The 18,574-nt window shown below is 40.2% G+C and overlaps 1 protein-coding gene across 2 annotated transcripts in view; it reads right to left on the bottom strand.

Annotated features, from left to right (window-relative positions):
• Window positions 1–6,506: 6,506 nt before the first annotated feature.
• Window positions 6,507–18,574, bottom strand: part of lgi1b (leucine-rich, glioma inactivated 1b) — a 33,333-nt gene continuing 21,265 nt past the window's right edge. For both annotated transcript variants that reach the window (XM_072557761.1, XM_072557762.1), the window contains 3 exons: window positions 11,542–11,711; window positions 7,730–7,894; window positions 6,507–7,644 (listed from right to left, as the gene is read on the bottom strand). In XM_072557761.1, the coding sequence (XP_072413862.1) occupies window positions 6,824–7,644; window positions 7,730–7,894; window positions 11,542–11,711 (1,156 nt within the window). In that variant the 3' untranslated portion in view covers window positions 6,507–6,823. The remainder of the gene's footprint in view (window positions 7,645–7,729; window positions 7,895–11,541; window positions 11,712–18,574) is intronic.

The raw sequence follows: 18,574 nt of genomic DNA, 5'->3' as shown, positions 1-18,574 counted from the left end.
AAGCAGTGGTTGGGAATGGAGCAGGGGGGAATTAATTCTATTTTGCACAGTTAAAAACAACTTACTATATTGTTAATAATTACGAGTAATTAATTCATTATTTTACTAATATTGAAGTAAATTCAAAATCACTCTCCAGATTCAACATCTTGCTATTTCTGTGAAAGCTCTCTTCTGTTGCTAGTTTTGTCTGTTCAAATTTATAGGTATTTAATTAACATGTAGAAGATACATAACAAAAAGTATAATTTCCACTTGAACCATCCACAAAAGCAATTCAGCTAGTCCACTCTTTGGTTGTGTCCCTGAAGCTCTGAAACTTTTGTCTCTTCAGATATTTAGCCAATTCTCTCTGAGAAGCCATGATTTAATCTATCTTCACTGATTGTTAGATGGTGAATTCCAGATCCAGACCATTTGCTACACGAAAATTATTTTCTTAATTTTGCAGGTTCCTTCACAGATTCACTTACATTGTGTTTTCAATTCTTTGAGCTTCCTCTAATGGGAACAGTCAATAGTCTCATTCTATTTCTCAATTCAATCAGGTCAGGTTTATGTCAAACATTTCACTGATATCTGTGCTACTGAGAAATGGCAATCAGTTTGCAAAGACACTAAAACTAAGACATAACCATACTCATAGAGTTTAGGAAATGCTTTTTCCAGCATCTTGATGGTAAAATCTTACTTTTAATTCAAGCTACATCTGTACAGTTTGATCAAAAGCAACTTTAGCTTATGTTCTTTATTAGAGATTTGTTTCTAAAAATTAATTGATGGTTTTATATAGATAGAATCAAGTGAATTTACATTTAAAAGTTTATCATTGCAATTGATACATAACAAAAAAGTATTGCTTTTATTGTATAATGCTCTGTAAATTCAAATTCTAAGACAGCATGTATGCACTTTGCAATATGATGTGAAGTCCAACTCAAACTCAGCAAAAGCATTAATTTGGGTGAAAGTGGGTACTGCAGATGCTGGAGATTAGAGTCAAGGTGAGAGAGGTGCTGGAAAAGGACAGCAGGTGAGGCAGCATCCAAGGAGTAGGAAAATCGATGTTTCAGGCAAAAGTCCTTCATCAGGAATGAGGCCTCCTCAGATGCTGCTTAAGTGCAGAATATTATAGCTCTATGTTAAGGAAATTTGCCAATGATAATGTGAGCTCACAGGAAAACAGTTATAAATACAGATGTTAGGGAATGCCATCTTGGTACGGGGACCTGAGTTCAATTCTAGCCTCGGGCGAGTATCTGTGTGGAGTTTACATAATTCTCCCAATGTCTGCGTCAGTTTCTTCCGGGTGCTCCGGCTTCCTCCCACAGTCTAAGGTGGACTGACCTTTCTAAATTGCCAGGGATGTTCAGGCTAAGTGGATTAGCCATGGTAAAAGTAGGGTTACGGGAATAGGGTAGGGGGTTGGGTCTGGGTGGGATGGGGTGATTTCTGTGGACTTGAGGAACCAAATGGCCTGCTTCACACTGTAGGGATTCTATGATCTCTGCAGAGGACAGCATATATTCCAATAGGAGCTGACAATCTGCTTCAAATTTTGAAAGAAGAAAAGACAATAGATTGTAATAATGCTGAGATTTTTGTTATAAAATATCTGCCAGTCTTGAAAAAAAAGCCTCATCTTGTGAGCTTTTCCCATTTGTTAACTATAACTGCAGGAGAAACACCAAATTCTGGAATATCAGCAGAAATGCAACTATTATGTTTAAACAGGCTTCTAAAACAACTTTAATTATGTGGTATCTATAATGAACATTTATTGCTATCAAATACCACTGCTCCAATCTTTATTTTAATTCAGAATTAATTTGATATTTTAAGTGTGCTTTAAAATAGTCCCTTTGAAAATAATGAACAGAGAAATGCCATTAATCACTAATCAATTGCTAATATCAACAATAATATCTAGGTTTAGGCTTAATAATGAATGGGAACAAAAAGTGATGATGAAATGGCAAATTATTCTAGTCCAGGTTATTGAAAATTTATTCAAAGATAATATCTTTATGATTTCACTCCATATGATGGCATGAGCATTTATCTTTGTTTCATTTAGTCTCAATAACTTCAGTAAAGCAAAATTATATTAACTACCCGAATAGAGTGGTTTCTCCCTTGATTATATGTTATGTTGAGACATGTCTCTTGATTAAACTTAAAAATATAAACCATAAGTATTAATTTAATCTGGAGCAATGTTTTGTAGAGGAATAAGACCTATTTTCTGGATCTTCAGATTGAAAGAAGCAAAAATGGCCTTTAGTAGAGTGATATGCCCTTCTTGTCGGATGTGGGAGTTCAGGGAGAGTTTACGTGTTACTGAGGATTATAACTGCAATAAATGCCATTGGTTGTGAATCCTTGAATAGGAAGGGTTTTGGAGGGATATGAGCTGGGTGCTGGCAGGTGGAACTAGATTAGGTTGGGATATCTGGTCAGCATGGACGGGTTGGACGGAAGGGTCTGCTTCCATGCTGACTCAATGACTCTATCAGATCAAATGGATCAGTTGGAGAGACAATTAGAGGCAATAAGGAATTTATAAGAGCAAAGGGATGTGATGGATGGCAGTTATAGGAAGGGAGAAAAGTCGCAGATACAGTCACATAGATGGGTTAACTCCAGGCAAGGTAAGAGAGGTAGGCAAGTAGTACAGGAGTCTTTTGTGGCTATCCCCATTTCAAACAAGTATGCTGTTTTGGAAAAGGAAGGGGGGATAGATTCTCAGGGGAACGTAGCACAAACAGGCAGGTTTCTAGTATTGAGACTGGCTCTAATGCAATGAGGGGTATGTCGGGTTCCAAGAGATCGATTGTGTATGGGGACTCTCTAGTCGGAGGTACTGACAGACGTTTCTGTGGCCAGCAGTGAAAAATCAGATTGGTGTGTTGCCTCCCTGGTGTCAGGATCAAGGATGTCACAGACAGTGTGCAGAATGTTCTCAAGGAGGAGAGGAGCCAGCAGGAGGTCATTGTACACATTGGAACCAATGACATAGGAAGGGAAAAGATTGAAATTCTGAAGGGAGATTACAGAGTGTTAGGCAGGAAGTTAAAAAGGAGGTCCTTGAGAGTAGTAATACCTGGATTACTGCCACTGCTATGAGCTAGTGAGGGCAGGAAGAGGAAGACAGAACAGATGAATGTATGGCTGAGGAGCTGGTGTGTGGGAGAAGGATTTACATTTTTGAATCATTGTAATCTCTTTTGGAGTAGAAGTTACCTGTACAAGAGGATGGATTGCACCTGAATTGGAAGGGGACTAATATACTGGCAGGGAGATTTGCTAGAGCTGCTTGGGAGGATTTAAACTAGTGGATGGGGGTTGGGGGGGGGGGGGGGGGAACCCATGGGGATAGTGAGACTGAGATTGTTACAGGTAAGAACAGAAACAGTCAAGGACAAAGCAGAGAACAACGTAGGGCTAATACATTAAACTGCATTTATTTCAATGCAAGAGGCCAAACAGGGAAGGCAGATGAACTCAGGGCATGGTTAAGAACATGGGACTGGGATATCATAGCAATTACGGAAACATGGCTCAGGGATGGGCAGGACTGGCAGCTTAATGTTCCAGGATACAAATGCTACAGGAAGGATAGAAAGGGAGGCAAAAGAGGAGGGGGAGTGGCATTTTTGATAAGGGATAGCATTACAGCTGTGCTGAGGGAGAATATTCCCGGAAATACATCAGGGAAGTTATTTGGGTGGAACTGAGAAATAAGAAAGGGATGATCACCTTATTGGGATTGTATTATAGACCCCCCAATAGTCAGAGGGAAATTGAGAAACAAACTTATAAGGAGATCTCAGTTATTTGTAAGAATAATAGGGTGGTTCTGGTAGGGAATTTTAACTTTCCAAGCATAGACTGGAACTGCCATAGTGTTAAGGGTTTAGATGGAGAGAAATTTGTTAAGTGTGTACAAAAATATTTTCTGATCCAGTAATAGATGTACCTACTAGAGAAGATACAAAGCTTGACCTACTCTTGGGAAATAAGGCAGGGCTGGTGACTGAGGTGACAGTGGGGGAGCACTTTGGGGCCAACGACCATAATTCTGTTAGTTTTAAAATAATGATGGAAAAAGACCAGATCTAAAAGTTGAAGCTCTAAATTGGAGAAAGGCCAGTTTTGACAGTATTAGGCGAGAACTTTCAAAAATTGATTGGGGGCAGATGTTCGCAGGTAAAGGGACGGCTGAAAAATAGAAAGCCTTCAGAAATGAGATAACAAGAATCCAGAGAAAGTATATTCCTGTTAGGATGAAAGGGAAGGCTGGTAGGTATAGGGACTTCTAGATGACTAAAGAAATTGAGGGTTTAGTTAAGAAAAAGAAGGAAGCATATGTCAGGTACAGACAGGATAAATCGAGTGAATCCTTAGAAGAGTATAAAGTGTACTTAAGAGGGAAATCAGGAGGGCCAAATGGGGACATGAGATAGCTTTGACAAATAGAGTTAAGGAGAATCCAAAGGGTTTTTACAAATACATTAAGGACAAAAGGGAAACTAGGGAGAGAATAGGGCCCCTCAAAGATCAGCAAGGCAGCCTTTGTGTGGAGCCGCAGGAGATGGGGGGAGATACTAAGCAAGTATTTTGCATCAGTGTTTACTGTGGAAAACAATATGGAAGATACAGAATATAGGGAAATAGATGGTGACATCTTGCAAAATGTCCATATTACAGAGGAGGAAGTGCTGGATGTCTTTAAACACATAAAGTGGATAAATCCCCAGGTCCTGATCAGGTGTACCCTAGAACTCTGTGGGAAGCTGGGAAAGTGATTGCAAGGTCTCTTCCTGAGATATTTGTATCATCGATAGTCACAGGTTAGGTGCCAGAAGACTGGAGGTTGGCTAACGTGATGCCACTGTTTAAGAAGGGCGGTAAAGACAAGCCAGGGAACTATACACCAGTGAGCCTGACGACGGTGGTGGGCAAGTTGTTGAAAGGAATCCTGAGGAACAGGATGTATGTGTATTTAGAAATACAAGGACCAATTAGGGCTAATCAACATGGCTTTGTGCATGGGAAATCATGTCTCACAAACTTGATTGTGTTTTTTGAAGATGTAACAAAGAGGATTGATGAGGCCAGAGTGACAGATGTGATCTGTATGAACTTCAGTAAGGCATTCGACAAGGTTCCCCATGGGAGACTAGTTAGCAAGGTTAGATCTCATGGAATACAGGGAGAACTAGCCATTTGGATACAGAACTGGCTCAAAGGTATAAGACAGAGGGTGGTGGTGGAGGGTTGTTTATCAGACTGGAGGCCTGTGACCAGTGGAGTGCCACAAGGATCGGTGCTGGGTCCACCACTTTTCATCATTTATGTATATGATTTGGATGTGAGCATAAGAGGTACAGTTAGTAAGTTTGCAGATGACACCAAAATTGGAGGTGTAGTCGACAGCGAAGAAGGTTACCTCAGATTACAACAGGATCTGGACCAAAGGGGCCAATGGGCTGAGAAGTGGCAGATGGAGTTTAATTCAGATAAATGCGAGGTGCTGCACTTTGAGAAAGCAAAACTTAGCAGGACTTATACACTTAATGGTAAAGTCCTAGGGAGTGCTGCTGAACAAAGAGACCTTGGAGTGTAGGTTCATAGCTCCTTGAAAGTAGAGTCACAGGTAGATAGGATAGTGAAGGCGGCGTTTGGTATGCCTTCCTTTATTGGTCAGAGTCTTGAGTACAGGAGTTGGGAGGTCATGTTGTGGCTGTACAGGACATTGGTTAGGCCACTTTTGGAATATTACATGCGATTCTGGTCTCCTTCCTATCAGAAAGATGTTGTGAAACTGAAAGTGTTCAGAAAAGATTTACAAGAATGTTACCAGGGTTGGAGGATTTGAGCTATAGGTAGAGGCTGAACAGGCTGGCGCTGTTTTCCCTGGAGCATCGGAGGCTGAGGGGTGACCTTTATCGAGGTTTACAAAATCATGAGGGGCATGGATAGGGTAAATAGGCAAAGTCTCTTCCCTGGGGTGGGAGAGTCCAGAACTAGAGGGCATAGGTTTAGGGTGAGAGGGGAAAGACATAAAAGAGACCTAAGGGGCAACTTTTTCATGCAGAGGGTGGTACATGTATGGAATGAGCTGCCAGAGGACGTGGTGGAGGCTAGTACAATTGCAACATTTAAAAGGCATTTGGATAGGTTTTTGAATAGGAAGGGTTTAGAGGGATATGGGCTGTGTGCTGGCAGGTTGGACGAGATTGGGTTGGGATGTCTGGTCGCATGGACAAGTTGGACCAAAGGGTCTGTTTCCATGCTATACATCTCTATGACTCTATGACCTGATTTGTACATTTAATCATAAATGTGGGGCTGCATTGGCCATTTTATAGACTGATAATATACTCCTAAAATTTGGGATAAGGTTCTAGTTCCATGAACTAAGACATCCTCAGGTGATGAGAGCTCAACTGGTCATAAAATATCATAATGACACCAGATATTTCTTTTTATTTGACATCAAAAGTTTATTAGTTATCCTTAACAAATTTCATCTGCCTATTGTCAGATTTTGCATAAAAGTGCCAACTGAGTAAGTGCACGTTAATTCAATAAGAATCAGTTTGTATTAATTGTACATGTTACCTCAATAAAAGATTAATGGGAAATAACATGGAGTATTGTTCTTCTTGTAATATTAATTAAAAACAGCCTTCATTTTAAAATACAGCAATACAAAGTCATGCATGGCCTTCATTATCATAACCAGATATATTTATGTATTCACTGTTGTTTGAAGAAATATTTTTCTGATAATGTAACTACATTAAAGTCAGCATTCTTATGTTCCACTTGTGTCGATTATAATATGTTCATATATTTGTGTATTTCCTTTAAAACTTGAAGCAAACAGAAACTCACGGTTATCAGCCAATACAGCAGTGAATGCCCTTGGAGCCTGGATGATGACTTCATTAAATTTCATAAATTTTCCTCTGGCTGTGTCCCATTGAAAAATCTCAGTAAATGAATAGTCATTTCCCAGAATGGCGTATTGCCATTTATTTAATTTAAGAGGCTGCAATACCATGGATCCCCGTGATGGAAATGTCTGTACTTCCACAAACATGGAGACATTCCATTTCATTATTGTGGAGTCGCCAAGGAATTTTGTTAAACAAATATATAAATTATCTCTGATTTTAAAATATTTGACTGCATATACATTATCTGTCTCAGGGATATCAATACGCCAAACAAATTCTTTCCTCCCTTTGTTCCACTGATAGATAACAGGACGTTGGAAAAGACTTATTAAGATTAAATGTGGCTTGTTAGATATTTCAAAGTACTCCACATCTATATCTCTGTACCAATGATGCAATGATTGATGAGAGTAAAATCCATTTCCATTCCATTTATATATTGTAGTAGTCCCACCCTTGGAGCTGTCAGCAATAATGAAAAACCATTCTCCTTCTATTTGAAATGATTCAATGTCATTTGGCTTTCTGATTTTTGAAGTATCTATATCCTGGATTTTAATAAACTTGTTGGCAGAAATATCCCTTTTGTAAATGTGAGAGCCACCGAAAAGCCGGGCAACAACTACAAACAGCTGACCCTCAACGATCAAAGGTTTACAGAATACTGTCGAAGTGCCTGTGGAAAGAACCAAATAAAATCAGAAACAATGCATATAAAGACAACAATGACATTTTCTACTTTAAGTCAGAGACATTCATACCAGTAATGTTGTCAAAATTCCTGAAAACCATTTCGACATGATCCCATTCAAGGATGCCACAGTTTCCAGCCACAGGTTGGGCAATTGCTACATAAATATCATTCATGTAAGTGAAGCTTTCAATTGACAAGGACTGAAATTTCAAGGTCTGGTAAACCACAAAATCTATGAAAAAGAAAAAGACAAGAATTAAGTATAACTGTTCATCACAATTTAATTACTCACACATGAGTGGAGCTAGGTCAGGAAAAATGAGCTTTTCTGATTTCTGCCCTTAACTTGTTCATTCACTTAAAATATTAAGGACGACTGAAGTTTAACTCTTAAAGAAATAAGTCTTTGTATTGCTGCAACCAACGGGCCCAAAGGGAAGGAACTGTGAGGCATTAGGAAAGTATCAATAGGCACTAGGGAATGAACCACTGGGGGAAAGAAGCTATAGGTATCATACAAAAACTATAAAATTGCCGTTACAAACTCCATTCTCTAGCCACTGACTCCAGGCCCATTCCTGGCAAACAACTGAGGCTGAACCAGAACATTGTAACCTTTATGTCATACTTGACCTGAGATAAGCATCCAATCACAATTTCACCATCACTGAGACATCCCATTTGCACAGCTGTTACATTATCGGACTCCAACCCTGCTTCAGGTTAAGTAGCACTGAAACACACACGTTTATTACCTCCATGTATGACTGTTCCAGTCTGCCCTCCCACATTCTACCATCTGTAATCTTTCAGTCACTCTAAACTGAAGCCCATGTCCCACCTTGTGGCAACTCACATTTCTACCAGAAAACCTTGACATCATTCTTGCTCAACAGTGTTTGATCACATTGATTTTCAATGATCAGAGTTCCAAAGCATTCAGCCATCATTATTTGACATCTCATAATGATCCATCAAAACCAATGAATGTGAATGAAAATCACACAGCACTTAAATGACATCAATAGCAAATCTTTACTTAAAGTGGCAAACAGAATTCAACTGAAATCAAAGCAAATCAACTGAAAAGAGACTAAGCTGAAACAAAAGCACCAAACAAGTCCTCAGCTTAGAAGTGTTCAAGCTTGCCAAGCATTTTCAGTAAATCTCAGATACTTTTCTAAGTCTGAGCTGTAGTGTCATGAGATGTATGATTGTTTAACCTATTTTACCTACTGTACTCCTTATCATAACAGATGGTGAGCCACAAGTGGTGGAGTTGATAAAGGTCTTCATCTTGTCCTGGGTTGTGTTGCCCTCCAGTTTCAGAATCTCAACCGTTAGGTACTTCAGGAGAGCAGCTGTTAGAGAGGGAGTTTCACATTTTTGATCCAGGTACAGTGAACAAATGGTGACATATTCCCACATCAGGATGATGAGTGGCTTGGAGGGGAAGTTGCAGGTGATGGTGTTCTCATGTATCCATTGCTGTTGCCCTTCCAGATGATACAGGTCACTGTTTGGAGATGTTGTTGAACCTTGGAGCCCTGACAAGTTGGTGAGTTACTTGCTTTTGTTTTTCATTATGTATTTTAATGAACTCTTATTTCTCCCAATGTTCTAGGAGAAAGTGAGGACTGCAGATGCTGGAGATCAGAGCTGAAAATGTGTTGCTGGAAAAGCGCAGCAGGTCAGGCAGCATCCAAGGAGCAGGCGAATCGACGTTTCGGGCTGAAGAAGGGCTCATGCCCGAAACGTCGATTCTTCTGCTCCTTGGATGCTGCCTGACCTGCTGCGCTTTTCCAGCAACACATTTTCAGCCCTTTCTCCCAGTGTTACCATATACATGCTACTGCTTACATTGTTGACTATTTATATGTCACCTTCTCCATCCCCACTCATCTGGTGAAATGTGCCTCTAAATCTTCCGAGAGGTGGTCATACTGCAAGAGTCAGTACTTATTGCTTAGTCTGCGATCAAGATTCTTAGCAAATTACACCATTTGTTTTCAAATGATGCACTGACATATTTGGGACACCATCAAATACAGAATCAACATTAACATTTTCTGGTAAGATTTCACTAATAACCCTTATATTGGGAACAATTTAAGCAATGTTCAATTTAAAAAGCTCATTCTTGGTTTCAAATTCCTCAGTGGACCCCTCCATGCCTCAGCAATCACCTCCAGCTTTACCACCTTCTGGATATGTGCACTCTTCCAAATCCAGAGTCTTGCGAATTCCTGATGTTATTTGCTTGAACTTGGATGGCATTGCCTTCAGCTGTTAAGGTCCTACGCTCTGGAATTCCCTCACTGGATCACAATGTTTCTTTAGCTTTCTTACCTCTTTTAAGACATTTCTGAAGAAAAATATTTCTTGAACCAAACCTATCCCCTAACATCTCCTGTGACTCAGCATACAAATTTAGTTGATAATGCATGTTGTAACAATTTACTGCATTGAAGGCACAACATAAATGCAAATTGTTGGTCTTGGAATTGTCTTCCAAAGAGAACCCAACTGCAGTCCTAAAGGTGAGAATTTGGTTTAGAAATGCAATATATATGAACAAAATCAAAATAAATCCTAATTTAAAACATAAAACATTTGTTTTAAGAATGTTAGACTCTGGAGAGCATAGATGCAGACTGGGGCCAGGCAGCTGTGAATAACGGACTGCCATCCAAATAGATTACCCACAACTGATGTGTGTGGTTAACCTAACCAGCACCACGATCATAAAACGCAGGTAAGAGTTTTTTAGTCTTAGGTACAGCCCATCTAGAAGAAGATACTGTGAAGATAAAAGTCATGAGAATACAAGAATAAACTTCTTTAGATATTCTACAGTATCTACTTCTTCCACAGTAAATGGCTCAAGAATGTCATCCCTAGGGTAGAACACAACAGACAGATTTGTAAAGGGTATTGGAATAAAAAGTGAAAACATGCATCATGAAGCAGCTGTTTTTCCCAAAGCAGCCTAATCTAAACGTAGAACTAAGTAAAAGTGAGTCCTGCAGATGCTGGAGATCAGAGTCAAGATTAGTGTGGTGCTGGAAAAGCACAGCAGGTCAGGCAGCATCCGAGGAGCAGAAAATCAACACTTCAGGCAAAAGCCCTTCATCAGGATATGTAGAACTAGACATGTTTGAACCCCGGGGATAACTCCAAAACAGGTAAGGGCACGAGAATATTTGGGCAAGGTTTGGTCTCATTTGAACAGATGTTTAAAATGAAATTAATTAAAGTTAACAAAGTGAATCAAAATGGAAAAATAAGAACAACAAATTGCTTAATAATATAAATAAAATGCCTGCCTTATCTAGGACCGCAGGAGTGAGGAAAATATGAAAATCAGATTGTAGTGTACTTCTGTTGATTAATCGTATGTCACCATTAATAATTATCAGGAAGGTATCAACAACCCAAACAAGCCTGCCTCCATCAGACTTCATCATTAGGAGGTGCCAGTGTTGGACTGGGGTGGACAAAGTTAAAAATCACACAACACCAGGTTATAGTCCAACAGGTTTAATTGGAAGCACTAGCTTTCGAGGCGCTGCTCCTTCATCAGGTGGTTGTGTGGAACGGCGCTCCAAAAGCTAGTGCTTCCAATTAAACCTGTTGGACTATAACCTGGTGTTGTGTCATTTTTAACTTTGCATTCCCATCAGAAGAAATTTCAATGGAAGCCAACAGAAGCTACCTGTAGATAGATAGTAGAGGGGAAGCGTACATAAAAGTTCACAATCCATTTTTGACTACACAACTTTGCCTGAAGCTTGTTAATGTTTGGAGCAGTGGGTAAATCAAAGACATAAATTCAAAAACCAGCACATCTATGATGTAAATTTTAACTTATTGATTCACCTGCAGTCAGGCAGTCAAACTCTTTCAGTGGAAGGTGGCTTATTTTTGTTTCATTATATTTTCCTGGACTTGCACAATAAATTGGATCAGTTGTTGCATTGGTGGAAATTAACCATCCTACCAACCATTTCAGTTTGCAATCACAGTGGAAAGAGTTGCCTCTAAGATCTCTGTGAAAAAAAAATTACTTGGTTACAAATCACACATTTCCCAAAGCACATCAATTGCAAGCACTTATTTTCCTTTAGAACAGTCAAAATGTTTAACTGAAATCATTAGTAATCAACTAAATCAAAAGCTTGATCTGTTGAGAAGTAATTAAACGCTATTTATTTTTATTCATTCATGGAATGTTGGCATCTCTGGCTGGCCAATACTTATTACCCAATCATAATTGTCACTTGATCGGAGTGACTTGCTAGGGCCATTTCAGAAGGCAGTTACAGCCAGCCTCTTGCTGTGGGTCTGGATTCACCTATAGGCAGGCCAGGTAAGGATGGTAGATTTCCATCACAAAAGAACATCAGTGAACATGGTGGATTTTTAAAGAATTGACCTAGTTGACGTTAGGCCAGGTTTAATTCCAGAATTCAAATTTCATCTGCCATAGTGGGATTCAAACTCATATCTTGAGGGCATTAGCCTGGAATTCTGATTTACTAGCCCAGTGACTGCCACTGTTCTCCCTAATTTTGCTTGATCTTGTTTTTTCAAAAAGCTGCTTTATTTTGTTAATTAAACAAATGTCTCAAAATTTCGTTTCATACAATAGTCTTCCATGGTTCAGTGCAAAGTATTCAATCCATCATCTGGTTATTGGGCTCTGTAAAAGGGAATGGGTCCTTACTATCCATTTATCCAGGGCTTTCAATTTGATACATCTCAATTAAATTTCAACTCAGCTTTAAGTATTTCAAAGAAAACAGCCCCAATCTACCAAATTCTTTACTGATTGCTAAAAACAGTTGCCAAAGCGTTCCACCTTACATTTATAGAGTCATACATGGAGATGTACAGCATGGAAACAGACTCTTTGGTCCAACCCATCCATGCCGACCAGATATCCCAACTTAATCTAGTCCCACCTGCACCCGGCCCATATCCCTCCAAACCCTTCCTATTCATATGCCCATCCAAATGCTGCTTAAATGTTGCAATTGTACCAGCCTCCCCCACTTCCTCTGGCTGCTCATTCCATACACGTACCACCCTCTGCATGAAAAAGTTGCCCCTTAGGTCTCTTTTATATCTTTCCCCTCTCACCCTAAACCTATGCCCTCTAGTTCTGAACTCCCTCACCCCAGAGAAAAGACTTTGTCTATTTTGCAGGAAATACCAATGCAAAGGAAAAACAACATAAATATTGTACAAGAGGAGAGTACTGAATTTTTGGCAATTTGATTCTGATTGACTGAGGCATTACCATGGAAAATACACCAGCTAATGACGACTGACATGGATTAGTGGTGCTGGAAGAGCACAGCAGTTCAGGCAGCATCCAAGGAGCAGCGAAATTGACGTTTCGGGCAAAAGCCCTTCATCAGGAATAAAGGCAGTCAGCCTGAAGCGTGGAGAGATAAGCTAGAGGAGGGTGGGGGTGGGGAGAGAGTAGCATAGAGTACTCTATGCTACTCTTTCCCCACCCCCACCCTCCTCTAGCTTATCTCTCCACGCTTCAGGCTCACTGCCTTTATTCCTGATGAAGGGCTTTTGCCCGAAGCGTCAATTTCGCTGCTCCTTGGATGCTGCCTGAACTGCTGTGCTCTTCCAGCACCACTAATCCAGTATTTGGTTTTCAGCATCTGCAGTTATTGTTTTTACCCCAATGATGACTGACAGTCAGCTTCCCACTCTGATTCAATTTTAAACTAGACAGGTTGATACTATTTGGTCATGACATCACCCTGAGAAATGAACCAACAAATGACTTATTTTGTTGAGTTGAATAGATGCAGTGCATGTACATGTCGTTTATGTTAAGAAGAGGGTCCTGCAAATTAATAAATGTGTAACTTCCAGTATATGCAAGAGTACCACACTGCAACCCTGACTAACTGTTGTCAGTGTAATCCATTGTATACTTGGTATTATTTATCTGTATGGACTTACATAAAAGCAGCGAGCTTCAGGTGGTAAATAGAGAGGGTTTGATCTCATGGTTTACTGTGTCCCCACATGTACGGGCTGCCCAACCTACCAGAAACATTTGACACCATTCTACTTTCAACAGCATTTGATCACACCCATTTGCAAGGATGTGTTCCAAAGTATTTATTCAATTGTTGCTTGATATTTAGTGATCTTCTGAAAACAATGACCATGAGATGAAATCACATAACTGCCAAAGCACACAAAGTGCAAACATCTATTTTCTTTTAAAACAGTCACCAATGTTTAACTAAAATAATTGGAAATCAATTGAAACAAAAGCTTTATCAGTCTAGAAGAAATCAAGAGACTGAAAAACTCATAAATTAGAATTCTTCTACGTCCAAGGAAAGGAAGAACTCAGATAAATCTCAGCTATATTTCTAAGTCTAAGCTACAATTGTGATTTGTTAGACAAGTTATTGCAGCCATCATTAATTTGTTATTAATATTAGTTGTATTGGCTGTTGTAATTGTTATGTTTAGATATTATAATGAGATTTGGTATTTTTATTGTCACATATTAGAAAAACACCTCCCCCACCCCCACCCACCCCCCCACCCCCGGCCACCAATTTGCTTTACTTTCCTTCTCCCTTCTCTTGCTCCCTTTCACCCATTACCCCCTCTTCTCTCCATTCTGGCTTCATTCAATGTCCCCTCCACTTTGCCCCATCCCACTGTGCTCTGCCCCCACCCTGCACCTTCTGGTCCCCAGTTCTTTCCCTTTGGTCCCCTTTTTCTCCTGCCATTCTGCCCCAACCCTCCCAGTCATGCATTCCTTCCCTCCAATGCCCTTCTCAACCCCAACTCCTCTTACCCACCACAGCCCCTCAGCTCTCAGCTCCCCTTCATACTTTCTCCCCAACAACTCTCCTCCAATCATTCTTCCCACTTTCCCCTCCTTTTGATGTGAACCTCAAAGAATTTGCGTAGGGCTATTGTGACTCCTTTCAGTAATCTGTTGAGTTTTTCATTGCTGGAGATGGTAAGCTGCAAGTGATGGGGTTGATGCAGGTCTCTTTTGTTATCCTAGCTCACATTGTTCACCCAGCTCTCGGATCTCAGCAATGAGGCGCAACAGCAGCCAGGACTGATATTGAGCGGGTTCTAAGTTTTCACGCAGTGATAATGAAATATCCAGTGATGTATATGATTAAGTCAGGGTGCTGCTCTAGTCCAAGAAACAACCCTCACCCACCACCCTGTATCTCCTACCTACCCTGTGTCTCCTACCTTCAAGCCAATTTTGTATCTAATTGGTTATCACCTCCTGGATTCTGTGTGATCTCACCTTGTTAACTAGTCTACCATGTGGAACCTTGTTGAATGCCTAGCTGAAGTCCATACAGATAATGTCTATCATTCCGTCTTCATCTATCTTCTTTGTCACTTCTTCAAAAAAACTCAGTTAAATTAGTGAGACAGAATTTCCCATGCGCAAAGCTACATTGACTATCCCTAATTGGTACTTGCCTTTCCAAATGCATGTAAATCCTGTCCGTCAGACTCCCCTCCAACAACATAGCAATCACTGATGTCAGACTCAACAGTCTATTGTTCCCTGACCTTTCCTTACCACCTTTCTTAAATAATGTCACCACATTAGCCAACCTCCAGTATTCTGGCACCTCACCCACAGGTAGCAATCATATACATATCTCAGCAAGGGGCCCAGCAATCTCTTCCCTAGCTTCCCATAAAGTTCTGGGATACACCTATTAGGTCCTAGGGATTTATCCACGTTTATGCGTTTTAAGAACCACAGCACCTCCTCATTTGTAATATGGACACTTTTCAAGATATTTGTTTCCCCAAATTCTCTAGCTTCCATTTCCCTCTCCACAGTAAATACTGACATGAAATACTCACCTATCTCCTGTGGTTCTACACATAGATGGCTTTGTTGATCTTGAGGAGACTTTATTCTCTCCCTAGTTACTCTTTTGCCCTTAATGTATTTGTAGAAACTCTTTGAATGCTCCTTAACTTTATTTGCCAAAGATTACTCATGTCCCCTTTTTGCCATCCTGATTTCCCTCTTAAGTATATTCCTATTTCTCTTATCCTCTTCTAGGGATTCACTTGATTCCTGCTGTCTATAGGTGACATATGCCTCCTTCTTTTTCTTGACCAGTGCCTCAATTTCTCTAGTCACCCAGCATTCTCTAGAGCTACCAGCTTTGACCTTTGCACTAACATGTACATACTGTCTCTGAACTCTTGTTATCTCATTTTTGAAGCACTTCCATTTTCCAACCATTCAGTTACCTGTGAATAACCTTTCTCAATCAACTTTTGAAAGTTCTTGCCTAACTCCAATTAAGAACTTTAACTTTTACACCAGGTCTATGCTGTTCCATAAGTATTTTAAAACTAATAGAATTATGATCACTGGCCCCCAAAGTGCTTCCCTACTGACACCTCAGTCACTTGCCCTGTCATATTTCCCAAGAGAAGGTGAAGCTAACTGTTTCATAACGCTACTATGCAGGAGTGCCAGCAAGTTAAAAGAAATTCTCATATCACACAAATGAGCAATGTGGTTTATGACATTCGGTGCTGGTGTGATACTAGGTATGTAGGACATATGTCTCAGAGACTGGTGGATCATATCAAACAGTTTATCTTTTCAATGATCAAAACAAGCAAGGTCCTAACCATTCCCAACAAATCCATACTTACAAAATAGTGTCCGTCACAAGATGTCATTCTGTGTTTGGACAAAAGTTGCTAAGGAATCCTGAGTGTGTGACAAGTTATGCAGATATCTGGTTTTCCATTGACAGTTTACCTTCAGTCAGAACACTTGAATGTAATGGAATCTATTTTTTGCAGACAAAAAGAACATGTACACACATTTCTCAGGCTCACGCCTTGACCAATCAGAATCAACCTTCCTGACTTAAAAAAAATGAAACAAAGCTTGGCAGTTAATGGTCAGTCATCTTTAACTGTCATTCTTCATGACATAACTTTCCTTCTCTTTATATTGATACTTATCCTTACTTTTCTTTATTTATTGCTAAAAAGCCCCAATTCTGGAAACATCTTACACATTTTCTCTGTACCTTCGCTATTGCAACTTCCTGTAATGTGGTGCAGAACAGTACATTATATTCTAGCTGCAGTCCAATTAGTATTTAAAGCTGTTCTAGCATAATGTTCCTGTTCTTATACTCTTCTTATTTTATTTTCAGGCAATGGTGGACATGTACTCCAAAATTCTTCTGTTTCTCTACATTTCCCACTATCCTAACACTTTTATTAATTTTCTTGCCTTGTTTATCTTCTCAAGATGCAAAATTTTACATTTTTCAATATTTCATTTGCCACTTTTCTTCACTCCTAATGTATTGATATTTTACTGCTGACTCGAGTCATCTCCCACCATGGCACAGTGGCTCAGCAGTTAGCACTGCTACCTCACAGCGCCAGGGACCTGGATTCGATTCCCGTCTCGGGCAACTGTCAGACAGACTGTCTGTGTGGAGTTTGCACATTCTCCTTGTGTCTGCGTGAGTTTCCTTTGGGTGCTCCGGTTTCTTCCCACAGTCCAAAGATGAGCAGGTTAGGTGAATTGGCCAAGCTAAATTGCCCATAGCGTTAGGTGCATTAGTCAGGGGTAAATATTGGGTAGGGGAATGTGTCTGGGTTGGTTACTCTTCAAAGGGTTGCTGCAGACTTGTTGGGCTGTAGGGCCTGTTTCCGTACTGTAGGAAATCTAATCTATTCTCAAAGCACTCAATAAATTGTTGCAACATTTGAAAGATTCTTAGTCATATTCCCAATCTAGACCTAAATCATTGATACATACCATAAACAGCAAGGAACCTAGCACTGACCCCTGGGAACTGTCATTAGTCACAAATTCATCCGTCAACAATAAGCGAATTTTGGATCCAACCCAATACCCTTAGATCCCACAAGCATTTAAATTTTTGACCGATCTGCCAGGGGTGGGAAGCGGAGGGAGTGGCAGGGATTCCTCCTCTATTGTCTTGCTAAAATCCATGCAGTCTACATCAAATGTAGTCATGATTTGGAGATGCCGGTGTTGGAATGGGGTTTACAAAGTTAAAAATCACACAACACCAGGTTATAGTCCAACAGGTTTAATTGGAAGCACACTAGCTTTCGGAGCGACACTCCTTCATCAGGTGATAGTGGAGGGCTCGAGCGTTACACAGAATTTATAGCAAAAATTTGCAGTGTGATGTAACTGAAAGTATACATTGAAAAATTGATTGTCTGTTAAGCCTTTCATCTGTTAGAACACAGTGATAGTTTCACTTCTTTCATGTGTAAATCACAAAACACTTTTTTTTGAAGTTGCATTCTCGGGTTAGCTGTTAACAATGGTGATATCTAGACAATATGTTGAAGGTGTTGGCCCCCTGTGTTCTCTGTCTATGCCATGATGTTTAGATTGATTCTAATCTAAAAAGTGAGATAACAGAGTTTTACATAAATACATGCAGTTTTTGAGCTCAGAGTTCTACATGAATGTATGCAGTTTTTGAACAAAGTACAATGTAACTCTGCAAGTACAAATTCACCCCACAAGATATATGTATGCATGTGGGTCTTTGTCTGTCTGTCTGTCTGTCTGGGGTGGGGGTTGTGACTGTGAGAAAGTGTGTGTGTGTGTGTGTGTGTGTGTGTGTGAGAAGTGAGTGCAGAATGTCTTAAGTCTGTGAGGGGGTGCATGTGTGAGTGTGAGAGTGTGTGTGTGTGTGGGTGTCTGTGTGCGCATCTGTGTCCATGTGTATGTGAGAGTGTGCGCGTGTAGGAATATCTGTGTGTGTGTAGTGCAATGGTGAGCACCTATAATGTGACATGAACCCAAGGTCCCGGTTGAGGCCCTCCCTATGGGTACCGAACT

This window comes from Chiloscyllium punctatum, chromosome 38 (assembly GCF_047496795.1).
Source record: "Chiloscyllium punctatum isolate Juve2018m chromosome 38, sChiPun1.3, whole genome shotgun sequence".
Lineage (NCBI taxonomy): Eukaryota > Metazoa > Chordata > Chondrichthyes > Orectolobiformes > Hemiscylliidae > Chiloscyllium > Chiloscyllium punctatum.
Note: the sequence above shows the minus strand (reverse complement) of the source record. Positions and strands in the feature narration are given on the sequence as shown.